Consider the following 27,814-nt stretch of genomic DNA (forward strand, 5'->3'; position numbering starts at 1 on the left):
TTGTAACTTGTTGCACAGGAGTTGCTGGCACAAAACCACGAGCAAAAATACTCAAGGGCAGCAAATCCAACTTTTAGAAAGCAAATGCAATTAACATCCAAGTCGTGAGATCAGATAATCACAAGATCAAACCTCCAGACATGCCAGCTGAATGGCCTGTTCCTTAAATTATAAAAATCTTTACTTTGTACAAATACACACATAGCTATGTTTGTGCACATACTAGCTAACCTGTTCACTCACTCCTTTTGCTCATACTCTAACAAGTATCAACAGCAAGGTATACACTTCACATTATGCGCAGCTCCCTTCTCCTCTCACCTGACCCCTGCCACGAGAAAGCGGAAATATATTTGTACACATTTGCATGCGCCATGTACACCCTCCTAACCCAGTAACCCGTAACCTCATTCTTTGAAACTTATTCTTGCGATGTGGTTGAGTCAATGGAACAATAGAGAGGGAGAAAGGAATTGTAATGAGTGGGTGAGAAAACATAGGTTGAATGGCATTCCTCTACATTGATCCTATGATGTGGTTCTATCATTGCTTACACATTGCTTACAATGGAAATAAAGATCCATGAAATAGTGCAAATTGGGTAAAATCGTTGAATGAGGTCCCAATGAAGTCAGTACCAGTCATTTATGTCAGTTTGCTCCCTCTCTCCTCAGACTGGGTATCATCCTGTATGTCACTTGTAGCAATTCCTCACGTACAATCCTACATGCCAAACATATGGTGCACAATTTGACTTGGGGCAACAGAGCTAATCCTGATCCTGTTCTCACCCAATAACCATAGCAACTCTGTTTAGTTGGGGGTCATGGATTAAGCAGCCAGCAAGCTGACATTGCTCTCAGCTGGGAGAGGGTCTGAGACCAATTGTTAATCATTGCCCCCAGGTCCAACTGATATTGCAGACTGATGACCAAAGATGGCATCATCTACTCTGTCCTGTCTAGTTACACATTGCCTTTGCAACTATTGCATTAGGGACAATTTTAAGCCCTACCAGAAGTCAAGTTTCCTCCAACAACGCCCAAAATAAAAAGACTCAAACCAATGATATTCTTAAATATGGTTTTAATACTCTTCTCCATTTCTGTACATCACAACACCAAGTTGCTGCTTGGAATCTTTCTGCAGAGGCTGTAGTGCACGAAAGCTGAGATCGACCCCTTTTCTCTGAATTCAACAGATCACTTCCATATCAGGAGAATACATTGGTCAAAGAAATACAAAAAACATTTTGGCATCATTTCCAAACTTAAATAGTAAACATTAAAACTACAAAAGGAGCTGCATACTTTCCAATGCATACTTCTTATACCAAGCAGTGGGCTATTTGAAAAAGTAAATATATATTTATTTATATATATATATATATTCTTCTGGTTTATGTATCAAAATGGCCCCATTTACACAGTTTGAGCAACCCAGTGCTAAAAGCATGGTCCAGCACAATTCTCTTTTGGACAGAGGATGGGGAGGACGAATATAAGGACACTGCATTTTTGCATTTGAAGTCAATGCAAGTTCTCCACAAATCCTTCCAAGTACTGAAAACTTCAAAGGCCAAAATGACAAAAACGGAATTGCAATCATTTCATGATCTGCACATTTGCTTTCTTAATTCTATTTTATATATTCAGCATTAGAAATTTACTCATTTAAAACAGAAAACTACTTCTGGATGTTTTGACAGAAAAGCACATTTCAAAAGCTGCAAACGGATTTCAGTACTCCAGAGGATTTTTGAAAAACCTAACATTCTAATCTTGACAGTGAACTGAAGCATAGTGGAAAAGTGATTTTAAATTGACAACTTTCTACAGTGTATAATTGTATTAAATTAAATATACATCTAGTTAGAAATAGACTTTGGGAACCATATATGAGTTACACTGTAAAGTAGCTGATATGGAATAGGTGGAGGTTCTTGCTGATTAATGGCAACGGTGCTATGCATTGAATAGTTATCAGAGAGGAAAAAAAACCTAATTTATACTACAGTGGCCAGTGAACTGCACTGTACACACTAGAACCAAGTTAAGGAGTTTAAAGGAGGTGATGTGTTGTTGAGAATGCTAATCAGGAACTATCTCCCCCATTATTTGATAAATAAGATCACATCTCAACACAATCACAGCCTCGCTGATTAATAAGAAAAATCACTGCCTTCCTCTTATCCAATAAGAGACTCCACAGGTTAACAGAAATAGGTTTAATTCCCTATATATATCGTGCATGTTGCAGTCACTCAGAGCAATATACTGTGTGCAATGTAAAAATATACATTGACTTATCACACCTTTAACGTACAGAACTTCACTGCACTTTTCAGAATTCATTACTGAATTGTAACAAATGATACAATCCAGTTAACAATCCTAATGCCCTTTCCTCGATTGTATTAACAAGCGACTGCTTCAAGCAGGACAAGGAATAGCAGATCTCATCCACCAAGAAATTTCAGTGAACAGATTGCTCAACAAGACTTTCACTTAACATTTGCTCTCCATCTATTCCCCAATCAATGCCTGTCCAACAATTCAGTTCCAGCCCATTGTCAATGTTCATAGACGCTCCCTTTGTACTAATGTGACCTCACTGCTCTGTGTGGTTTTAATGTTCTATTTTAACCAGTTTACAGTTTGATTAAAACAATCATGTTCCTGTTACCATTTCTCTTCAATTGCTCTGGTTCAATAACAACAGCCTTACCCCGTTTGTCCAGTTTGCTGGATCGTTATACCAGGGGTTTAAATTTGAGCTTCCTTGCACTGTCTCGACAGGAACTCAAACCCCAATGGAAATGTGATACCTGCGTCTGATAAGTGGATGATGGTGCCTGGATGCCTTTGCTGGAATTTGGGGCTGTTTCAAAGAAATACACAGACAGCAATTTTCCAATTTGCAGTTTGTGCAGCAGAGGCTATGTCCTGCAGCATGATCCCAAGGGTACACCTAGTTCATGCTCGTACTGTACCAACAATAAACCCCAATATGGAGCAGATCCTAAATTAATACAATACATGTCCATCCAGATCAAAACCATCACGAGTCCCAAAGTTAGAACTTACTGGCTCTCGACTCGCAAGCAGCCAAAGGAAATCCTTTGTTAATACGACTGAATGGGGACTCTTGTCTAAAACCATCGAGACCACCGCAGGTACAAATATTGCTCGGGGATACAGCACCTTTTACCACCACTAGATATCGCTAGCACCCATCCTGGCAATACCTAGCAGCAGGCAAAATGCTACTTAAACCACCCCCATTTTCTTTTTAGTTTTTTTTATATATAAAAGGCCCGAGGGATTCTTTCCTACTCCCTCCACAAAGGCGGAAGCCAAAAAAAATATTGGTTGCGAATTTGAAAATTCGCACCTCCCCCCAACCACTCCGCTCCCCCTCCCCCTCCCCCCAACCCCCCCCCCCCCCCCCCCCCACCCACCCCGCCCCCCACCCCCAAACCCCAGCCCTGGCTTTATTTCAAAGAGATTAACTTTAATTACTTGCATGACAAAGGCCTTATTCCAGCCCCCACCCCCTCATGTACAGCCATAGCTCAAAATTACCCATGTAAATGGGGTCATACACTGCACAAGTTACTCAAGTTGTCTTTTTTTAATATAGAAACTCTCCAAGGGGGAAAACAGAGAGCTCATCTCCATTCAGCCTGCAGAAATGAAGTTCAATAGCATTCCATTTTTATTATTTGCCTCTACATATGGAGGTAAAAAAATCTGAATTTCATAAAATACAACAGCAACAAAAGTCCCATTGAAGTAAAAATTAAAAAAAAAATGAAATTTTTCAAAAGATTAGTCCAAACTGGCATTAGGAACACAGTAGTTTGGTGTTGCTGCTGTATTGACACTATGACAAATCGAAGAGTGTTATTTTTTTTAAATTCACCATCTCCAATGTATTTAGAGTATCACAAGTTGTGTAAATGTCTGTTCTAAGGCAGGGATTGATTATTCCGCTGTGGATCTTCACTCCTTGGGTTGGATGCTGGAGGGTTAGGCACCTGTAACCAGACCTAGTCCAAACTACCTAGTAGTCGTCCAGGTCATAAAAGTCGTCCTCGTCTCCCTGGTATTCCATACCTTGAAAGTCCACACGGTACCGCAGGATACCTGTTTAAAACAAGAGACTTCATTTACATAGTGCCTGTCACAGCCTCAGGATATCCTAAAGTCTTTTAAAAACAATCAAATACAGTCAATGTTGAAATTCATGAAACATGGCAGCCAATTTTCTGAAGAGGTACATCCCGACCTCTCATACACTAGATAGACAGTTATCACCTTTGACAACTCTAGTATTTATTAATTTTTATTCATTCGATGTGGGCGTCACTGACTAGGCCAGCATTTATTGCCCATCCCTAGTTGCCCTGTTCAGGGTGCATTTTAAGGGTCAACCACATTGCTGTGGGTCTGAAGTCACATGTAGGCCAGACCAGGTAAGGACAGATGACCAGGTAAGGACAGCAGATGGGTTTTTACGACAATCGGCAATGGTTTCATGGTCATCATCAGCCTTATAGTTCCAGTTTTTTTTCTATTGAATTCAAATTCCACCATCTGCCGTGGTGGGATTCAAACCCAGGTCTCTAGTTTATCAGTCCAGTGACAATACACCACCAACTCCCTCCGAGTATTAGCATTCTTAACTAGCTCCTCTGATCAAACCAGACAATTAAATTTGTATTGGTTCATTATAAAAATCAAACTTTACGCTGATGGAACAGATGAGACTTGTCAATTGGCATCAAAAACATGACCACTGGGGTGAGGGGACAGTGGGGTCAGTTTAGAAGCACAGTCTTGATTCACCCAGTTTCAACAAGACTTGTTTGTTTGCTTTGCTGGCAATGTGCCTAAGCAGAAACTAATGAGCTGAAGTTTGGTTGAAGGCAAAGGCTAGTGTTTCTTTGAAAGGTGAACATGAGCAAGGTTGCAGAGTGGAGGGCATGGAGGGGTAGGATTATCTGCTGTAACAGCCAGCCTACTATTGGGGCTGTCCAGAAAACAGGTTAATTAATGCCTCAAAATTAACACCCACAACTTGAGTTTTTTTTTTGTTTTTGAGTTTGAAGCTTAGTATCTATTTCCCCAGTTTGGTTTAATTATTGGACTGTGTAAAAAACACATCTGGAAGATATTTAATCTGTTTTGCAACGATTCTGTCTTTGTTTTCCACATACATTGGTATCTTCCAACATATTACTGCTTCTGTGTACTTGTAAATAAACCCAAATATGTGTCTTTGCCTGAATGTAATGTCATTTACTGCTTTTTCACATAGAAAGTAGTAGGTATCGCATGTAGCCTCAAGTACATTAAATCAAAATAAAACAGCAATAGTTAGTCAACTCAGGGGACTATACAATTCTCAACTTGAACATGCAATGCTTACCACCAATCCCACCAAAGCCTTTCACAAACTGCGACCCTTCTTGTGACTTGTCTGTGACGATCTCCAGTGTAGCGCCAAATTTTTTGTAGTTGTTGGCAAACCACTCCAGGAGGGGCATGCTTTCTATCAGTTCATGTTCCTGTCCAGTCTAAAATTTAAGAACAAAAATAAATTTTACTTTATATAACTTTGGGACTTTGCTACTCACTGAAATTTCAATAGAATCATTCATCTGTACACCACTTAATGTAACTACACCCATAATCCAGTCCTTCAGCCTAGGGTTTTATCTGCCAAAAAGGACACAAGTTGAACAGTCACAGTCCATAATATCAGCTCTTACCCGAATATACTATCTCACCCAAATACAAGAACAGCAATGTTTTAATAGGGGAAAATCACAATGAGACTCAACCCAGATTGCCTTCATTTCAATTGCATTCACTGTTATTAGCTTGGAATAACTATACCAAAGTATGAAGAAACAGTAAATCCCATTTAATCTCCACAGACCAACTTGGGTTTGTCAGGGCAAAACCTATAGTAGCATTAACCAGTGTTGGCTAAAGTATGAATAGATGTATTGCCTTGGGTCCTCCATAGCAAAGACAAAAAAAATCAGGGCAGCTGTGTATAAATTTCAGATAGCTAAGTGCTTCATTCACAAGACTAATCCCTAGTGTAAGAAAACGGAGTTGTTCCTCTGATCAAGAAGGTGGAAGAAAAAAAAATTTAGGGTTCCCACTCAGAAAAGTAAACAGTTGCTGGTGGTACAGAACTTGAATATTGCTGAAAAGAAAGCCATGTTGCTGAAGCTTTTCGTCTTGCACTCATCAGTACAATCACAAGAATGGCAAATTTCAAAGGATCACAACAATTTTTTCTACAAGAGAAAAGGGCACTGGTTGGTTGGCAAGTCAACTCTGATTGGCCGAGGCATTGCCGTGGAGAAAGCAACAGGAAACTACAGGTTCCCCAAGCTCCCAGGTATTCAAAAAAAGGGCAAGGCTTGAACATCTTCCTTCTGTTTGCAGAGAACAGGTCCCTGCATATGAACGTGTGTCACTTCTAGCAAGCGTAAGTGAGCCACGTTAAGAGCTTGACTGGTTATCTTAAATTGGTTGTTAGTGTAGTATTAGCGCACTCAGGATTGTTCAGCCAGTGCTAGAAATTGCAGAATCATATGCAACAGTAGACATTTTGTTTTGGGTTTTGCAAGCATGGGCTAGTTAAGTAAGTTTGTACTCTGCCCATTATGAACAACCAAAGGAACATACCTGTTTGATTCAATCAATCAGTCAATCATTGAGATATACAGCCTACATACCTGGCAGTGCACCAGCACTGAATTTAAGATAATCAGGCAAGCTCGTAATGTGGCTCATTTACGCTTGATAGAAGCGACACACATTCATACGCAGGGACCCATTTTCAGCAAACAAAAGGAACACATTCAAGCCCTGTTCCTTTTTTAAAAAATTATCCGGGAGCTTGGGGGGCCTATAGCTCCCCGTTGCTTTCTCCATGGCAACGCCCCAACCAGATTTGACTTGCCAACCAAGTAGCACCATTTTCTCCTGTAGTACAAATTGTTATGATTGTTCGAAATTTGGTTTCCTTTTTTTTGTCAGGACAAACATCTTCGCAACATGTCCCTCTTTTAAGCAATATTTAAAGTGTAATGTGTAGAAATAAAGAAACCTGCTTGACTGTGAACTTCACAGCTCAATTGCCTGCCCAACATCGCTTTTACATTTTTCCAATTCTGGCCTTTGATGTAACCCCGACCTGATTCACCCCACCATTGGCAGCTGTGCCTTCAACAGTCTAGGCCCCTATTCCAGAATTCCCTCTCTAAACCTTTCCATGCCTCTGTCCTCCTCAGAAATTCACTCCCTGAACATCTTCACCCCTCAATCTCCTCCTTTAAGACACTTTATAAAACCTACCTCTTTGATCAAGCATTTGGTCACTTGTCCTAATGTCTCGTCTTTGACTCAATCACAGAATCTCACAGTGTGGAAGAGGCCCTTCGAGTCTGCACCAACACGTGAGAAACACCTGACCTACCTACCTAATCCCATTTCACAGCACTTGGCCCATAGCCTTGAATGTTATGACGTGCCAAGTGCTCATCCAGGTACTTTTTAAAGGACGTGAGGCAACCCACCTTCACCACCCTCCCAAGCAGTGCATTCCAGACCATCACCACCCTCTGGGTAAAAAAGTTTTTCCTCACATCCCCCCAAAACTTCCTGCCCCTCATCTTGAACTTATGCCCCCTCGTGACTGACCCGTCAACTAAGGGGAACAGCTGCTTCCTATCCACCCTGTCCATGCCCCTCAATCTTGTACACCTCGATCAGCCCCCTCAGTCTTCTCTGCTCCAACGAAAACAGCCCAAGTCTATCCAACCTCTCTTCATAGCTTAAATGTTTCATCCCAGGCAACATCCTGGTGAATCTCCTCTGCACCCCCTCCAGTGCAATCACATCCTTCCTATAATGTGGCGACCATAACTGCACACATACTCCAGCTGTGGCCTCACCATGGTTCTATACAATTCAAACATGACCTCCCTACTTTTGTAATCTGTGCCTTGATTGATAAAGGCAAGTGTCCCATATGCCTTTTTCACCATCCCACTAACATTCCCCTCCACCTTCAGAGATCTATGGACACACACGCCAAGGTCCCTTTGTTCCTCAGAACTTCCTAGTGTCATGCCGTTCATTGAATACTGCCTTGTCAAATTACTCTTTCCAAAGTGTACCACCTCACACTTTTCAGGGTTAAGTGACTCGGTATCAATTTTTTTCTTATTATGCATCAGTGAAGCACCTTAGAACATTGTTTGTTTAAAGGTGCTATGTAAATGCAAGTTGTTATATGGGTGCATCTATGAAGAATCACCATTAGATAATGCATGAGTTCCCAAGCGACCACATCCCAATGTAAGTCACTGTCATCTTAGGAGGGGTAAAGTGAACACAAACCAGTGACCTTTCACATGTGTCACTGTTAAGAGGTCCCACACACTACATCAATTCTATTCAAATGCATCTCATTTTAATCAAGATCAAACTTTAGAATGTAAAGCCTCAAACAACTGCCTTTGAGCCCATTTGTTGCTGCTTTGTGTAGAATGAAATTGTACCTCTTTGTCCGTGAAATGGGATTTATCCTTCTCTTGTTCCGGTGTCAGGTACAAGATTTTCTCTTCTGGGAAATTAGAAGACAGTTAATAAGTCTGCCTATAAAAACAAAAAGCTAAAAGCTACTGCGGATGCTGGAAATCCAAAACAAAAACAGAATTACCTGGAAAAACTCAGCAGGTCTGGCAGCATCGGTGGAGAAGAAATCAGTTAACGTTTCGAGTCTTCATGACCCTTCGGCAGAACTGAGTATAGTTAGGAGAAAGGTGAAATAAGGTGAATCACCTTTCTCCTAACTATACTCAGTTCTGCCGAAGGGTCATGAAGACTCGAAACGTTAACTGATTTCTTCTCCACCGATGCTGCCAGACCTGCTGAGTTTTTCCAGGTAATAAGTCTGCCTATTCTGGCCTAAATGCCAAGTCATACATTAACAGCCACATCTTGACTTTTAACTCCATTCAGTGGAGGATCAATATGATGCTAAAGAACTGAAAATGAAGAGATCTCCAAATACCTTCTGTGCCATGACAGCGGAGTACATATCGCATTATATCCAGATTTTCATAAACTATCAGGATCTCAACTGCACCCATCTCCAGCGCTTTCAGCGTGTCATCCACTCCGAAGCAATACTTCCCCGTATCCTGGCTGATTTCATCAAAGTACCGCCCTAAATTTTTTTAAAATTGTTACTTATCACTTCAACTCAACGTTCCAACAAAGGAAAATTATAGTAGATGCCAGCACCAGTAACACAACTCTCAGGATTCCTACCCCTGGTCCCTGCCCACTCAACCTGTGTAGGGCAATCAACACCTGCCCAATGGCCTGAGAAGCTGTTAATCTTTGTATAATAATCAAAATACATTAAGTTACACCAATGATATACTTGTACAAAAATTAATAAAATGCTTCACCTTAATATATACCAACACAGGTTGAGAGAGGTAGCACCACCTCCACTTCAAAATCAGGAGGCCATGAGTTCAAGTCCCACTTCAGGCTGACACTCCACTGCAGTACCAATGGAGCAATGCACTGTCAGAGGTGCTGTCTTTCAGATGAGATGTTACAGCAAGACTGAGTCTACCCTTTTGGATGGAATATTGGAAAAAGAGCAGGGTAGCTCTCCCAGTACTTTGGTAAATATTTATTGCAACTGACATTCCTAAAACAGATCATCCAGTCATCATCTCACTGCAGTTTGTAGGATTTTGCTATGCACAAATGGTTGCCATATTTCTTAAACTACAATACAGTGACTACTTCAATACTATTTCACTGGCTGTAAAGTGCTTTGTGCTATCCAGAGGTTGCAAAAGGCACCATGTAAACACAAGTTTTTTTTTAAATCTAATCAGTTCTATTGAACCAGAGCAGAGATTTCTCACCTATTAGTTTCTTTTCCTGAATGAACTTCACACTGGACAAGACCTCAGCCGACAGTTCGATTGCTTGATTAAAACCATTCTCACCTCCGTAGGAGATGTCCACCAGTTTCAGTACTTTGCTCTGCAATCGCTGGAAGAAAATTATTTACAATGAGACAACGATTTCCAGCAATCCAGAGGGAAAACACAGTTAAAACAACAACAGAGAAGCTCAGCCTCCCAATTCCATCCAACAGTTCCGATCCCAGCTACAAAAATCTATCCCCTGAACAATCAAACCCCTACAACCACAACATCACTCCTCCCTACCTTTGGACTGCCTCCTGCTCCATGGTACCATGGTCAGATTTATGGCTATCCACCCTACTGCCTTATCAACTTTTTACAATTTATATGAATGACTTGGATGAAGGGACTGAAGGAATGTTTGCTAAATTTGCTGACAACACAAAGCTAAGTAGGAAAGTAAATTGTGAGGAGGACATAAAGAGGCTACAAAGTGACATAGATAGGTTAAACAAGTGGGCAAAGACCTGGCAAATGGAATATAATATGGGCAAATATAAAATTGGTCATTGTGGCAGGATAAATAAGAGGTGACTTGATTAAAACCTTTAGGATCACGAAGGGGTCTTGACAGGGTGGATATGGAGAGGACATTTCCTCTTGTCAGAGAATCTAGAACTAGCGGTCACTATTTAAAAGAAAGGGGTCGTTCATTTAAGACAGAGATGAGGGCCGAGTGTCTTTGGAACTCTCTTGCTCAAAAAGCAGTGGAAGCAGGGTCTTTGAATAGAGCGAGATAGATTCTTAATTACCCCCTTGGTGAAAGGTTATCAGGGGTAGGCAGAAGGTTACAATCAGATCAGCCATGATCTTACTGGATGGCAGATCAGGCTTGAAGGGCCGCGTGGCTTCTAGTTCTTATGTTCACAAGAGGAGAGTGGAAATTAACTATTAAAAATTAGGTTGGAGGGTTGAAAGAATGAATGGAATTATAATAAACAAGTAGACTTAAATTATAAGATTTAATTTAAAAATACCTACAAACCACAATCTCCTTCCCTTTGTTTTTTTACCTGGTTTATTTTGGATCAGGTGTGACCTGGACCCATTCACAGGTAGGAGAGTCTTTCTGAACTCCCCAAATCCAGTGTAATATCTGTCCCCAGTGCCACTGGAAATCCACTGGGGCTCCAGATTTCACAATCATTCCCTGGCAAGTTGTCTTATTTCAGGAGTTTATCCTCCTGCAAATTCCACACAATTTTTTTTAATGTAAATAAAGGAATTCAAATCAAATTTATTAAAATTGAAGGGGGAAAAAGTAGTTACGCTTATGAGTGAAAGCTGCAATGTTCCAGTTATGGAGCAACTTAAGAGTATAAAGATTAATTTTTTTTTTTTGCAATCCATATTAAACACAGCCTTGTGATCACAGGCATTGTCCAGTTTAGTAACAGACTAACAAAGTTACAGCTTCAATTCCTGACCTGTGCTGAGCAAGCCGTTTACAGAGAGGCTTTACAGAGAGAGGTTGAGGAACAATTAGCTTCAGCACTACTGGAAGTAAAATAAAAACCTACCCTGGGCAGGGACTCTGTTCTCCTGATGGCTATCGAGTAACTCCAGTCTGGACTGGAAAGTTCACATGTCTGGCTGCCCAGTGAGGAAAGAACCAAGTCCAGTTACCATACTGTCCATGGTAACCTAGCCTCACACAAGGTGAACCGAATGGGGTGAAAATGGGTGAATGAAATTGTGGGGTTTGCTTTCTGATGCTGGAGGGGAGACGAAAGGTGGCACTCTCGCCAGGAGCTGTCTCCACACCAGGTCAAAAGAAGCAAAACTCAAATCTCTCAGAAGTCATAAGGTACCAAACAAAACGGGCAAATAAATTCATTTTAAATCTGATATTGATAGAGCTTTGTTATTCAAAAAGGAATATGAGGCAGAGGAGGATATATGGAATTAAGTCACAGATCGGCCATAATCTTAATGAATGGTCAAACAGGCTTGAGAAACGCATTCCTAAATGCCAAATTTAGGTGAAAATCAAAATTTGTAAAAACCGGTTATGTTTAAAATGCAGGTGCGTTGAGACAGATGCGAAGCGGGTGGGGGGGTGTGGGGTGAAGGAAGTAAAGGCACAATTCACACTAGGGAATCCAGTTTGTCTGCATTCATGGTGTTTAGCTGATTGGGTCTTGTATCAATAGCAGTGTTTAGCGATTCAGAACTCGACAGGCAGTTTGAGGCATTACCCTTTTTACTTATTGCACAGTTAACATTCAGCTTACCGGATCGAACATGTCAGACTGGCTGAGCTCGGTTTTGAAATCAGCTGATCCAGCCAAGATGAGACCCGCCACATTCACCTTGTCGCTGCTGATGAACAGCTGCACAGCTGTCTCTGCTACCTTCCGCACGTAGTTATGTCTCTTCTCCATTCTCAGGCGAGCAAAACGCAGGGCAGACTGACCTCCTCTGCCTTTAAACACAAAACTTTAGGATTTAAAAATCTACTTCATGAAATGCCATGTCTACAACTGTCAACTAGTCGAGAAACTGAAGGAAACAGGAATGCTAGAAATGCATAGCAAGACCTCACCTTCACTGATTGTATGTCTCGAAGTGCTTCATGCACAATGAATTACTGCAGAATGCAATGTCTTGTCAAAAACTGCTGCTACCTTGTGTATGGTTCAGCATTTGAATAAGTGACCAAAGTTATTTTATTGGTGTTTGAAGTTAGCCAGGACACAACACATTACTGCTCTTGTTCAAATAATGGTCTGGGATCTTCAACATCCACCTGAGCAGGTTGGCAGGGTCTCAGTTTAACACATGGCCTGAGGGAAGGCACCAGTAAAATGCAGCAATCCCTCTGCAATGACCTGGGGTGGAGCTTGGATCAGGAGTTCAAACTCAGATGGGGTCCTAAGTCAGTTCTGCTCTGTGTTGCCAGCAATGTTTTCAAATACAGATGCTATTTTGTCATCTAATCTCTCCTGCCTTCCACCCTATCGCAGACCTTCCCTTTTGTTCTTGCCTTTCCCCCTCCACTTTCTGTCTCTGTACTTGGTTAAAACTTGTCACATCTCTTAACTTTTCCCAATTCTGATGCAAAATCATCGAGCAGAAATGCTTACTCTTTCTCTCTCCAAAGATGCTGCCTAATCTGCTGAGTAGTTCAGGTTTTGCAAGTTTTTATTTGAGATTTCCAGCATCTGCAGTATTTTGCTTTTGTCATTAACCTAAAAACTGAGAAACAGTGCACACACATGCATAGACACACCATACACAAAAAAAGAGGAACTGAAGTTATATTACTAAGCTATTCTGGTTTCTTTGAGACTGAGCGATCAGTACAAATCACACTATGTCAAGGACTATCCTGATAAATATATAGCTGATTACCCAAACAAAAATGATCTTAAACAAAAACAGAATTACCTGGAAAAACTCAGCAGGTCTGGCAGCATCGGTGGAGAAGAAAACAGTTGATGTTTCGAGTCCTCATGACCCTTCGGCAGAATTGAAGTATAGTTAGGAGAGAGGTGAAATATAACCTGGTCTAAGGTGGGGGGGCGGGGGGAGAGAGAAGTTGAGGGTGGGGTGGTTGTAGGGATAAGCAAGCAGTGATAGGAGCAGATAATCAAAAGATGTCACAGACAAAAGGATCAAAGAGGTGTTGAAGGTGGTGATATTATCTAAGAAAAGTGCTAATTAAGAATGGATGGCAGGATACTCAAGGTACAGCTCTAGTGGGGGTGGGGTGGAAAGACTGACAAAGTATTAGTTGTAGATTTAAAAATAATGGAAATAGGTGGGAAAAGAAGAATCTATATAAATTATTGGGGAAAAAAAAGGAGGGGGAAGAAACGGGGTGGGGATGGGGGGAGGGGGAGTTTAAGATCTAAAGTTGTTGAATTCAATATTCAGCCCGGAAGGCTGTAAAGTGCCTAGTCGGAAGATGAGGTGCTGTTCCTCCAATTTGCGTTGGGCTTCACTGGAACAATGCAGCAAGCCAAGGACAGACATGTGGGCAAGAGAACAGGGTGGAGTGTTAAAATGGCAAGCGACAGGGAGGTTTGGGTCTTTCTTGCGGACAGACCGCAGGTGTTCTGCAAAGCGGTCGCCCAGTTTGCGTTTGGTCTCTCCAATGTAGAGGAGACCGCATTGGGAGCAACGAATGCAGTAGACTAAGTTAGGGGAAATGCAAGTGAAATGCTGCTTCACTTGAAAGGAGTGTTTGGGCCCTTGGACGGTGAGGAGAGAGGAAGTGAAGGGGAAGGTGTTGCATCTTCTGCATGGGCATGGGGAGGTGCCATAGGTGGGGGTTGAGGAGTAGGGGGTGATGGAGGAGTGGACCAGGGTGTCCCAGAGGGAACGATCCCTACGGAATGCCGCCAAGGGGGGTGAAGGGAAGATGTGTTTGGTGGTGGCATCATGCTGGAGTTGGCGGAAATGGCAGAGGATGATCTTTTGAATGCGGAGGCTGGTGGGGTGATAAGTGAGGACAAGGGGGCCCCTATCATGTTTCTGGGAGGGAGGAGAAGGCGTGAGGGCGGATGCACGGGATATGGGCCGGACACGGTTGAGGGCCCTGTCAACGACCGTGGGTGGAAAACCTCGGTTAAGGAAGAAGGAGGACATGTCAGAGGAACTGTTTTTGAAGGTAGCATCATCAGAACAGATGCGACGGAGGCGAAGGAACTGAGAGAATGGGATGGAGTCTTTACAGGAAGCGGGGTGTGAGGAGCTGTAGTCGAGGTAGCTGTGGGAGTCGGTAGGCTTGTAATGGATATTGGTGGACAGTCTATCATCAGAAATTGAGACAGAGAGGTAAAGGAAGGGAAGAGAAGTGTCAGAGATGGACCATGTGAAAATGATGGAGGGGTGGAGATTGGAAGCAAAATTAATAAATTTTTCCAGGTCCCGACGAGAGCATGAAGCAGCACCGAAGTAATCATCGATGTACCGGAGAAAGAGTTGTGGGAGGGGGCTGGAGTAGGACTGGAACAAGGAATGTTCCACATACCCCATAAAGAGACAGGCATAGCTGGGGCCCATGCGGGTACCCATAGCCACACCTTTTATTTGGAGGAAGTGAGAGGAGTTAAAGGAGAAATTGTTCAGTGTGAGAACAAGTTCAGCCAGACGGAAGAGAGTAGTGGTGGATGGGGATTGTTCGGGCCTCTGTTCAAGGAAGAAGCTAAGGGCCCTCAGACCATCCTGGTGGGGGATGGAGGTGTAGAGGGATTGGACATCCATGGTGAAGAGGAAGCGGTTGGGGCCAGGGAACTGGAAATTGTTGATGTGACGTAAGGTGTCAGAGGAATCACGGATGTAGGTGGGAAGGGACTGGACAAGGGGAGAGAGAAGGGAGTCAAGATAACGAGAAATGAGTTCCGTGGGGCAGGAACAGGCTGACACGATCGGTCTGCCAGGACAGTTCTGTTTGTGGATTTTGGGTAGGAGGTAGAAGCGGGCCGTCCGAGGTTGGGCGACTATCAGGTTGGAAGCTGTGGGAGGAAGATCTCCAGAGGAGATGAGGTCAGTGACAGTCCTGGAAACAATGGCTTGATGTTCTGTGGTGGGATCATGGTCCAGGGAGAGGTAGGAGGAAGCGTCTGCGAGTTGACGCTCAGCCTCCGCGAGGTAGAGGTCAGTGCGCCAGACAACAACAGCACCACCCTTGTCAGCGGGTTTGATGACAATGTTGGGCTTGGACCTGAGAGAACGGAGTGCAGTAAGTTCAGAGAGAGACAGATTAGAATGGGTGAGAGGAGCAGAGAAATTGAGACGGCTAATGTCACGCCGACAGTTCTCAATGAAAAGATCAAGAGAAGGTAAGAATCCAGAGGGAGGGGTCCAGGTGGAGGGAGAATATTGGAGGTGGGTAAAAGGATCCGTTGAACGGGGAGAGGACTCCTGCCCAAAGAAGTGAGCACGGAGACTTGTAGCACAAGTGGACAGGGAGGTATTTCATTGGAACAAGAGTTGGCCATTCAGCCACTCAAGCGTCCTCTGGTGTTTAATTAGATCACGACTAATGTATATCTAACCCAATCTACCCTGCCATAGTTCTGTAGCTGTCAATACCCTCACATAACAAAAATCTATCAATTTCAGTTTTTAAATTTTTAATTGACCGCCCCCAGTCTCAATTGCTTATGCACAAGGGTGGAAAGAGTCCCAGATTTCCACAACCCTTTGTGAAGAAGTGTTTCCCAACATCATCCCAGCCCTAATTTGAAGGTTATGCCCCTGAAATCTCCCCCACCAGAGGAAATGATTTCTCTCCATCTACCCTATTAACTCCTTTAAATCATCTCAAAGACCCCAATTCATTTAACCTCCTTATCATTCTGCTGAATCCGCACTGGATAACCCTACGAAGCCAATATAATGGCTCAAATTTTGCATTCCCAATAGCAGCAAGTATGGAGATATTTATTGCTACTGGAAGCCAGAATAGAACCACAACATCCAGCGATCACAATTACGCCAAAAACGGGAAGCCACAGTGCATCTCAATGGGTTCAGGAGGAGCCTTGGGTCGAACGGCAGGGAGACATATTTCATTAAGTTTGGCTAATTCTCAAATTTAACAACAACTAGAGCTGAATTTAACACTGATTATTTTTTTGAGCTGGTATCAGCAGGCGCAGAGTCTGCTCAGGAACACATCCACAAGTTTAGCTGCCCATTTAACAATCCCGCTTTGAGGGAAATTAATATACAAATTGGTACGGAATCAACATGAATGGCTTAAAAGAAATTCATTTATTGAATTTGTATTAATCAAACACTAAATGACTCATATTCTAGAATAATACAAGTAAATGTGATTATAGCATTACTTGATGTTTAAGCTTTCTGTAATTTGTATTTAAAATTATTAATAAAAATCATTTAAGTGTCAATAATAAATGAAAACATCCTTGCTCTGTTGCCATGGAATTATTCAAGCATAATCTGCAGAAAGTTTTTAAATACACAAATTGTTTTAATTGAAAGTTTAGTTAAAAATGGGTGCACACTACAGTGAATTTGGGGATAGGTGAGCTGAACTCATTTGCACAAATTGAGGGCTTTTGATATAAATGCGATTTCATTTTAAATTGTGGTTTTCGTTTGAGAATGATTAAATCGGAATTCAATGAGTTTCCCCCAAGGTCTGTGTCAACACAGCACTAAAACTATCAGCTTTTCAAAGAGATGATGGTAAAAGCACTAACTCACTTTTAAACATTCCTTTATCTTTAATATATATAAAACAATAATTTAAAAAGTTATTGTTTTGATCATCTTTTGCAAAATTAACACGTTTCTGGAATTGGTTTATCAGCCTCTCATGAAATGGAAGCTAATTCAGCTCAGCCTTCAAATACACAACTTAGAACTGATATGCGGGCTCCTTTGTCTCCCTGTGCAACAGTCATCTAACATGAACTAAATGTGAGTATAATATTATTAAACAATGTTTCACATGTGTTATAGCTAGTGCAAAACAACAGGTTGGCTATAATCCAGAAGGGAAAAAAGGTTTAAAATTCCTGCGCCCCTCTCATCTGGCTCCTACCACAGGAGCATATCCCAAGATTTTAGCATTATATACACAACGAGCTTTGACATTTACAACATAGGAGGGGGGGGGGGGGTGTAGGGTCAGTGTAATGGTCTGGAATGCACTGATAGAATGGTGTAAATAGAGCTTTTTGAGCTGAAGGCTGACCTCAATGGGCATATCTTCCACTTGTGACATCATTGGGGGCATGGTTTCACCAGGACTGTGCCTCGCTGCCAAACCTCTTGCCGGTGGACCATGCTGCAGTAAGTAGTCGAAATTCTCACTGCGCACAACGAACTATTAAGTTTGCATTTCTCAGCACAGTCAGCAGCCATTGCCACTGCTTCACTGATCACAAAATCTGGGCCATTATTCTTAAAGTGCAATGTCCAGGACTGAACACTGCTTCAGATGTGGTCTAACCAGAGCTTTATATAATTATAGCAAATCTTCCTGGCACTTTGAATTCCAGCTCACGAGATAAGGCCCAACATTTTGTTAGCCTTTTAAATTATGTGATTGCACCCATCCATCAGATTTTAGTAAGTTGTGTACTAGAACACCTAAATCTCTCTGCTCATCCATAGCTCCCAGCTTCCCGTCATTTAGAAAATATCCTGAACTTAGGTCCAAAATGGATGATTTAATACTTTTCTATCACGATTTTGCCACTCACTGTCCCATTGCAACCTTCAGTTCTGATCTACACTATTTTCTGTGCCACCTTCAGTAAGCATATATACCACCCAAGTCATTTGGACACCGCTAGTCACATCCTGCCAATTTAAGTGATACCCACTATCCAGGCTCTATGTCTCCTTCCTCTTAACTAATTTCCTAGCCAACAGGTTGCCTCCAATTCCACATATGCTTTTTTTAAGTCCCTTATGTGGAATCTTCTTGAATGCCTTCTAGAAGGCATATAAATAAGATCCATTGACACTCCTTTATCTACCACATTTGTTGCCTTTACAAAAAATCAACTTGGGTTTGTTTGATATTACCCTTTACAAATCCATGCTGGCTCTCACTAATTAGCTCTAATATGCCTGTAATTTCCTCATTTCACTCTCCTACCCTTCTTAAATACTGAAGTGACCTTTCAATTTATTTACTCAGCCAAGTGAGTATTTTATATGCAATGAAACTAATCACCATGGGCAACAGCCTCCAAACCAAACTAAGGAACCTACACAGGTAGTTTCTATCGGTCTTTTATAGAGAGCACACACTCTACCTGTAAGGGCACACCCCATTTACTCAAGTCCAGGGACCTGGCAGGATCAAGACTTAAAAGTTTCCCAAGTTCATTCCCAAATATCCATTGTGAAGGTCACTCTTAGAATCAGTTAATGGTGCATCTCTCCAACAGAGCACTGGTACAAATGCTGCCTGCTTGTTCCGCTAGTACCGGCCCAACCATTAGGGCAAGTGGGGAGAAGACCAGCATTGAGTGACTGCTATACCATTTAAAGTCCCATTGACATCTAGGCTGACTGGATAATTACCAGTACATAGAAAACTAGAGAAAACTGCTGAGTGCAGGTACCAAATTATTGATGTAACCACCAATTGTTGGCTTGGTTACAATCTTCCAATGCCAGACAGGTCAAGTTGAAGTATCTCCTGCCCAAATAGAACACACTTGTCTGCCACACCCAGGAAGATAATCACCAACTGGTCAGTGGACATTGATAATCTTGGGGTTCAGCCCTTGCTGAACAAACAGCAGCTCAATGCAAGAATCACAGACATTAGCAGAGCTCACTATAACATGTGTGACTGGAAGGTTACAACGGTGTAGCTGCACATCATATACACCAGTTGAGTAATGGAGTGTCATTTACTGCTCGTCTCTGAAATGGCCATTCTCAGAGGGCAGTCTTTAGGAAAGGTTTTTCAAGCAATGGCCTTAGTGCCATTAGTTCTAATAAAGTAGGTGGAATAGCCCACACACACCGTACCTAGCAATGTATCAAGACATTAACTAGCCCTGCAGGATGCTAAGAAGTTGAACCAGAACAAACCCTCACTTGACCTGCACATCACACCAGTGGCCTTGCACCTTCTGCTCATCTTTAACAATCAAGGTTTAACTGAATAAATCTTCTGCTTTGTCCCTTATGAACTTCTTGCAATGCAGACATCGCTGGCATTACATTAAAGTAGAAGCCAGGCAACAGAAGACAAATGGATGACAGCATGGTTCAAAAATAATCTGGGTAAAAAGGCATCTTCTCAGGCCAGACTTTAACTGGTCTGCCCGAAGGTTTTGCCCTCCCAGCCATTTTGGAGCACACAATGGAGAGCCCAGCTGAAATCTGAGCTCCCATTCAATTCTGGATATCTCATACTGCCAATGCTAAACCGTCTTGGTGTTTTCATTTATAGTACACATCCGCCAACGAAGCATCCGTGCTAAGAACAACCAAATCACAAAATTCCCACTGAACAAACCAGCAGGTATTAGAGGTGCAAATAGCTCTGAGTGGACTGGGCTTCATAGGCTGGGTTGCCTGGGGCTCATAGGACATAGTTTGGCACACCCTGTTACAAAACAAATGAGAACAGAAAGAAAATGGTTTCATATTGACAAATTCTGGCCACATTAACAGGACCTGTACTGACATACAACTGTCTGGCAAAGTACAAATATAGGAACGATGATTACAGTCCTAAAAGGGGTCAAACATCAATTCTGCCTGCCTGGCCCTTCCATACGCCGAGCTAATGAGTCCAGTGCCAGCATCTGCAACAATTTTGGCTCATCAGTACAGCTTGGACACAGAAACCTCCCCAGTGCCCTTCAGTAGATTTCTATACTCCTGTTTGGGTCTAAATGCACATTTTCTATTTTAAAACAAACACAGGACCAACCTCCTTTCCTCATAGCACCCCATGGTTAAACTAGCTAATATATTATGTAGGAAGCAATTAAGTCAAAGCTTTGGTCCTGTTGTGTTGGGTTAGTTGATGTTTGCAATTAAGTTCCTCGACTTTGATCTTAGGACCCCGGATATGTTCAGCAGGGAGAAAAGTGAAAAATGAGCCAGAAATCCTGCTCCAGATCACTATCCAACGACTCCAGTTACAAACTGCAGGTGCATGAACACAGATGGAACAGGAATCTGACTTGGTCGCATTGTCTCTCCCCTCCTCTTTCAATCTGACAATAGTCAGTTAAATTCAAAATTTCATTGGGGAAAGACACACAAGGCTTCTCAGAAGTTTTATTCATAGGTTAGTGAAACACAAGTTACACAGGAAATCAATTCAGGTAACTTAAAATGGACAGACACAAAAGAACACTGGAAAGGCTGATGAGCTCCTATGTATTTGATATGACAAACTATAGGAATTGACAGCTCCCTTCTTACCATGTTTCTTTGGTAGATCCACAGTGAACTTGTGTAGTACCTCCCGCGTGTTTCCCTGGAGAGTACCGAACAAAGCCCCAGTACCGTCAATTACGATGAACCCAAATTTGCTGTCATCTGACAGTAGTGCAGTGAGAGCCTTTCAAGAGAAGTAAAAGTAACAAACAATTTCAATATCCAAAATATCCACTGGAGGACCTGTGTAAAAGGACAGAGCTCAAGCCCCAGACAGTACTGAACAATTTACTCACCCAGGGCCAGAGAGCTTGCTGACCCAGTGAGCAGAAGCCACCCAAGGGCTGAGTACACATGTCTCACTCAGTAGGTGGTGTCATCTGTAACTCAGCAGAAGTCTGATTGTTCAAATCCCATCTGGCAACTTGACTGCATAATTTAGGCTAACACTCCCAGTACAGTACTGAGGGAGTGCTGCACCATTGGAGGTGCATTCTTTCAGATGTGAAATTAAACTGAGAACTTGTCTGTCCTCTCAGCTGGACATGAAAGATCCTATGGCAGTATTTCGAAGAGCTGGGGCCCTCTCCTTAGGGCCCTATTTAACCCTCAAACAACAGCTAAAAACATGATCATTATCACATGGCTGTTTGCTGCTATTTTTACTACATTACAACAGTGGTGACACTTCAAAACTGCTTCTCTGGTTGTAAAATGCTTCAGGAAGTCTTTGACTTTGTAAAAGATGTGATGTAAATATAATTCTTTCCTTCCTCCAAGAGTTTGAAAGGGCACAGCTCAAATAGGCTACTTGCTTACGATGAAAATCTGGAAATGTTGAAGTGGGGTTGAAGCAATCAGGAAAACAGGGAGGTGAAAATCAACCAACCAGGGGAAATGAGGAATAGCAAGGATGAACTTCGGATGAATGGTCCTCCTTCTCCCAGGATCAAGCCAATTACAGCATCTCACTTGCCAGCCAGTCTAATTCAGGACAGATGAGGAATCAGACCAGGGACTTTCTGGTCTGGGCAGCTCAGCTAACTGTTGACATTTACAACTGGGCTACTGAGGGCAGCTTAGAAATAAGCAGCAATGTATGGCAAATATACCATGAGAGCTGGCCCCACAAGGCAAATACACTAAAAGTTACTTACCTCTGTATGAAATTTATTGTCACAGAGGTATAGCGATGTGTTAATCGGTTTGAAGGGCTCAAAATCAATGTTAACTTTCTTTTCTTTGCCTTCTTCCGTTACAATTGTTCCACAGTAGACGACCAAACCATTCGGCGGTACTACAAAAACAGGACAGATACAGCAAGGTCAAGTATTCCTATTTAAAGTAAACAGTCCCCACCCAAGTCATATATCCAGAAAAATTGAAAAGCTAAAAACATTCTACACTCAACCCCCGCGTTCAGTTGCCAAGACTTAAAATAAAACTTTCCATCCTATTTGAAATTACCCATGGAAGAAAGTGCTTGCAGGGCATGCATCAAGAATGGAATTTAACTCCAGCCTCATTTAACTGCCAAACTCTATAGCACTGCAGCTACTAATATGATCAAGCATTGCTAATACACTGGTTTAACATTGGTACCTAATATATTCAAAGCAAAGTAACATCTTTGTGCTTTGAATTCATCAACTCCCCACATACAATCCAAGTTTAATAGGACCTGGAGCCATTATATCACGAGACACATGATTTCTCAATAAAATTAAGACCCCCTCACAATCGCACAAGAGGGCTCTGAAGACTCAGCATTTTTTACAGGCCGCTGCGTCTTCTGAAAACACCTTAAAGTTTTTAAATCATTGATCCGTTTGGCTAACTCCAGTGCAATTTCCACAAGTTTACACCAGGTTAGAACTGAAATAAAAACAAGCTAGTAGCTACAACTGCACATTTTCCAATGTTTCCCGTTCGATTACTGCTGGATCAAACCAGTGCTAACACGCTGAATAGAAACCTGGTTACAGGGAGCAGCTCCGTAAGGTCCTGAAGCTGCCACTAGCTTTTTTAAAAAAAATTGTGTTCAGCCCTCAACTGTTTCCTATAAAACATCACTCATCACTTTTATGACATTAAAATCCCAGTATTGTTAAAAGCACAGCACACACTAATCATAAAAAAAACAATCGCGGCATAATTACTGCAGTTTAAAAATTTTCCTACATCCGCTTGCTAAAGGGCATATGGCAACGATATATGGACAGATATTGACTCCATATCTGGGTACCACTCACGTAGAATCGTTCTGAGTTTGTCTCCTGATTTATGAGAGAGCGGGGTTTGCATTACTGCAGGACAGAGTCTATACTTGTAGTTTTGAACATGTATCTCCATTCACGCAGACACAGTATGAAAAGGTGAAACATTTATTAAGTTCACTGAATGGTTTTCCAAAAACATGCTTAAATCGTATTAGTATTAAATTTTCACTGTTTGTCATAAACGGATAGTGCCTGGATCCCAGTACAGACAGCCTTGTTGGAAGAGATTTGACAGCGAGCAGGTGCTTTGTTTTGAGGGAGTCAGCAGTGGTCACTCTTACTGGAAGGTGGAGGTCACAGTAGCTTACTATAAATATGAGTGGCTGTGGTCTGTTATGGCAGCATAAAGCAAAAGGGTAGTGACAAAGTGTGTTTGCTGAGAGAGAGCAGTCAGTCAGTCATAAGGTGTGTGTTCAGGGAGTAACAGTAATTCATGGAGTTACTTATCAGGGTTACATTCCTTTTTAGACTAATGCAATGGCAATATTACAGATCTTATTGCTCAAATAAGGTCCAGATATAAGCGTTTGTGGATTTTAATGCTAGAATAATCTCATTTTACTGTGCATCAGACATTATGCACATTCCAGCAGCAAATTAATTCTCTTTGCTTATACAGCTTTCTCTTTCTAGGAAATTTATATTGATGGGAATGGAATGTCATTGATGGTATTTTCATTTAAATGATCCATAGTCTGGGGACTCGATAACACTGGAGACCTAGCGTGTCATCAGGTCTCCATTTACAACTAAGCATGCTCCCTTTGCAATGCTAACATAGGGAGTTCACCCTCTGATGACCAAAACTACAGAACATAAAAGCATGGAACTCCATTGCCTTCTAATGGAAAGTTAATCAGCCTTAGTTTAGAATGAAAGCAAGAGAATTAAATGGAAAGAGGGGTGCACAGAGATCAAATATCTTTGAGCGCTATACTCTGGGTCTGCTTTTATAGCCATATATAAACTGAGAGAATGGTTTTATATGGCTGTTTGACATTAAATAAGCCGCCGCTGAGTTTTATAAACCAACTATCAGGCTATATTAGTTTATGTTTTGGGGGGCAAAAAATGACTCTTAAACCAAATCTCTTGATTTAAGAGCTTGTCTCTTGATATGAGACTGCAGGACCAAATTTATAGCTGTATTTTTGGGCATTTATCTCAATTCAAATGGACTAGTATGAAAACATCAAACATTCATTGAATCACTTTTAAAAACACGCTTGTACTGTGTCGTCATTAAATTTTCAGACTGCCATAAGATCCAAGTGGCACTGCAATGTTGTTTCATGCATTATGGAACTCAGCTTGCAATGTATTCATCAGTGGCACAATCACATTAAGAGCTTAAGACAGGACTAAATGTTTTCTCAAAACACTAGTTTTTTTTCCCCCTGAAGTATTGTAAACTGTTGTGTTACGAAATTAAGTCAATTTTCTTTGCCTAATCCCACCCATTCTTTTTTCTACATGATTCAGCTCGCCTCCCAGTTCCTTACTTCTGTTTTTCTGAGCTCCACAGTTCATTCCTTTCTGGCTCTGTAGCTTCTCCAGCCTAGTGCACCAAACATCCCAATTTCTCATTTGCTTTTCACCATTCCTCATCATGCGCTGCTTCCTTGCTGGCTATAACCATCGTTTACTTCAGTGTCTCTGTTTATTCTAAACCTAATCTGCATTGTCGAATCATGGTCATTAACTTGCACTTTCCACTGAATAACCATCAGGTTAGGAATGCTGACTGATTTCTTTGTTCCTACCAGTTAAATGACACGAAATGACTCATGTGGAGCTCATGGTCAACATATCAGGCCAGTTACATTTTAACCCACTAGGCCAACTGGAGGGAAGCTTAAATAACTTTTACCACAAGAGGTGGCTTTAATGTGAACACATAACAGTCAACTCACTGCAAAACACACAAACCAACCCCAAGAGAAATTGTGTAAAATGCAGAAAAGACTGACCTTTATTATATAGTTTAAGACGCTGCTGTACAGACGTAATGGCCCCCAGCACAGACAGGCGGTTCACTCGAGATTTGATGTTTGAGGCAGTGCCAAATTCATCCGCCAACATCTTTGCTACTCGTGAGATCTGGTCTTTGGGAGGAATGATGAGCGAAATCATACTGGTGCCATTCCTAAAGAAACAACAAGCTGTTAGTAACACTGAAAGGACAGAAACATTCTATAAAACAGTGGGGGCCAGTCTGCTACTTCCTAGCACAAAATATGAATTCTTGAGCCCTGGCAATATGGCTCATGAAGCCCAGTAACTATTTACACTCATATTTCTGATTGAGTGCTTTGTAATGGTTGAATGATATGGGCCAGGCTTGGAAAGAGCTGTTCTCAGCATTCTTGCTTTATTGGTGGATAAACCTTAAACCACAACATCTGGGTTCAATAGTATCAGCAACATTTAATGAGAGCGGGAGCATATTGGTGCCTCCCGCCCCCAATGTTCCATGGATGCACCCTAGCAATCCAAGCTTGGACACAGACTTCTAACAGGGAGAGCATGGGCATAGTGGTATTGTCACTGGGCTGGTTATCCAGAGAACTAGGGTAATGCTCTGGGGACCTAGGTTCAAATTTGAATTCAATAAAAAAAATCTGGAATTAAAAGTCTAATGATGACCATGAAACCAGCATCGGTTGTTGGGAAAAACCCATCTGGTTCACTAAGATAAAAGCAAAAAACTGCGGATGCTGGAAATCCATAACAAAAACAAAAATAAAAATACCTGGAAAAACTCAGCAGGTCTGACAGCATTTGCAGAGAGGAATACAGTTAACGTTTCGAGTCCATATGACTCGTCAACAGAACTAAGGAAAAATAGAAGAGAGGTGAAATATAAGCTGGTTTAAGGGGGGGTGGGACAGGTAGAGCTGGATAGAGGGCCAGTGATAGGTGGAGATTGCCAAAAGATGTCATAGACAAAAGGACAAAGAGGTGTTGACGGTGTGATATCCATCTGGTTCACTAATGTCCTTGAGGGAAGGAAATCTGCTGTCCTCACCTGGTCTAACCTACATGTGACACCAGATCCACAGTAATGCAGTTGACTCTTAAATGCCCTCTGAAGTGGCCCTAGCAAGCCACTTAGTTGTATCAAACCACTAAAAAGTCAACAAAAAGGAATGAAACCGGATGGATCACCCAGCATCAACCTAGGCACCAGAAGTGACAATGGCAAACCCAGCCCTGCCGACCCTGCAAAGTCCTCCTTCCTAACATCTAGGGGCCTGTGCCAAAATTGGGAGAGCTGTCTCACTGACTAATCAAGCAACAGCCTGACAATCATACTCACGGAATCATACATTACAAATAACGTCCCAAACACCACCATCACTGGGTATGTTCTGTCCCACCATCAAGTGGCGGCACAGTGGTATACAGTCGGGAGGGAGTTGCCCTGGGAATCCTCAACATTGAATCCAGCACCTATGAACTCTCATGGTATCAGGTCAAACATGCGCAAGGAAACCTCCTGCTGATTACCACGTACAGCAACCCCCCACCACCCCCACACCCCCTCAGCTGATTAATCAGTATTCCTCCATATTGAACACTGAGGGTGGCAAGGGCACACAATGTACCCTGGGTGGTGGGCTTCAATGTCCATCACCAAGAGTCACTCAGCAGCACCACCACAGACTGAGCAGGTAGAGTTATAAAGGAAAACAGAAACTGAAAGAGTGAAGCCCAACGCAAACTGGAGGAACTCACCTCATCTTCTGATTAGGCATCTTACAGCTTTCTGGACTTAACATTGAGTTCAACAACTTCAAACCATGGACTCTCTCCTCCATCCTCATCCTCTTTTTTCTACATTCATTTTTATTTTTTACCCACTTTATTTTTATTCATTTATCTGTTGTTTTATCCCCTTTTTCATCCTATTTTCTATCCTTTCCCCCCCCCACCCCATCCCCTACAGGGCCATCTGTCACTTGTTCCATGTTGTTCTTTCATACAGTGCTATCCTTGTTTTGCTTTAATCACATTCTGCTTTCTTCTTTACGCCACTATTAGCACCTTTTTTTGCACTAACCACTACCATTAATAATTCCTTTGTCCTTTAGTTCATGATATCTTTGTCAATCCCTCCTTTGTCCCCACCTTCCACTGGCCTTCTATCCAGCTTCACCTGCCCCAACCCCCAAAACAATATAAATTTTGTCACATTTCCACTTCTCTTCAGCTCTGAAGAAGGGTCATATGGGCTCAAAATGTTAACTCTGCTTCTCTCTCCACAGATGCTGCTGGACCTGCTGAGTTTTTCCAGCATTTTCTGTTTTTGTTTCAGATTTCCAGCATTCGCAGTATTTTGCTTTTTATCTAGAATCCTAAGGACATAGCTGCTAGACTGGGTCTGCAGCAGGTGGTGAGGGAACCAAGAGGGAAAAACATACTTGACCTCATCCTCACCAACCTGCCTGTTGCAGCTGCATCTGTCCATGACAGTATCGGTAGGAGTGACCACGGCACAGTCCTCGTGGAGACAAAGTCCTGTCTTCACACTGAGGATACTCTCCATCGTGTTGTGTTGCACGATCGCAGTGCTAAATGGGATAGATTTCGGACAGATCTAGCAACACAAGACTGGGCAACCATGAGGCGCTATGGGCCA

General features: G+C 42.1%; 1 protein-coding gene across 1 annotated transcript in view; it reads right to left on the reverse strand.

The window, feature by feature from the left end:
* Window positions 1–3,694: 3,694 nt before the first annotated feature.
* LOC144685705 (eukaryotic peptide chain release factor subunit 1) overlaps window positions 3,695–27,814 on the reverse strand; it is a 56,188-nt gene continuing 32,068 nt past the window's right edge. The window contains exons 2-10 of the mRNA XM_078550505.1: window positions 25,143–25,318; window positions 22,051–22,190; window positions 20,939–21,077; window positions 12,283–12,473; window positions 9,983–10,112; window positions 9,106–9,261; window positions 8,591–8,655; window positions 5,434–5,581; window positions 3,695–4,148 (exon numbers count right to left, since the gene is read on the reverse strand). Of these exons, the coding sequence (XP_078406631.1) occupies window positions 4,066–4,148; window positions 5,434–5,581; window positions 8,591–8,655; window positions 9,106–9,261; window positions 9,983–10,112; window positions 12,283–12,473; window positions 20,939–21,077; window positions 22,051–22,190; window positions 25,143–25,318 (1,228 nt within the window). The 3' untranslated portion in view covers window positions 3,695–4,065. The remainder of the gene's footprint in view (window positions 4,149–5,433; window positions 5,582–8,590; window positions 8,656–9,105; window positions 9,262–9,982; window positions 10,113–12,282; window positions 12,474–20,938; window positions 21,078–22,050; window positions 22,191–25,142; window positions 25,319–27,814) is intronic.

The sequence above is a fragment of the Cetorhinus maximus genome, chromosome 10 (genome assembly GCF_964194155.1).
Source record: "Cetorhinus maximus chromosome 10, sCetMax3.hap1.1, whole genome shotgun sequence".
NCBI lineage: Eukaryota > Metazoa > Chordata > Chondrichthyes > Lamniformes > Cetorhinidae > Cetorhinus > Cetorhinus maximus.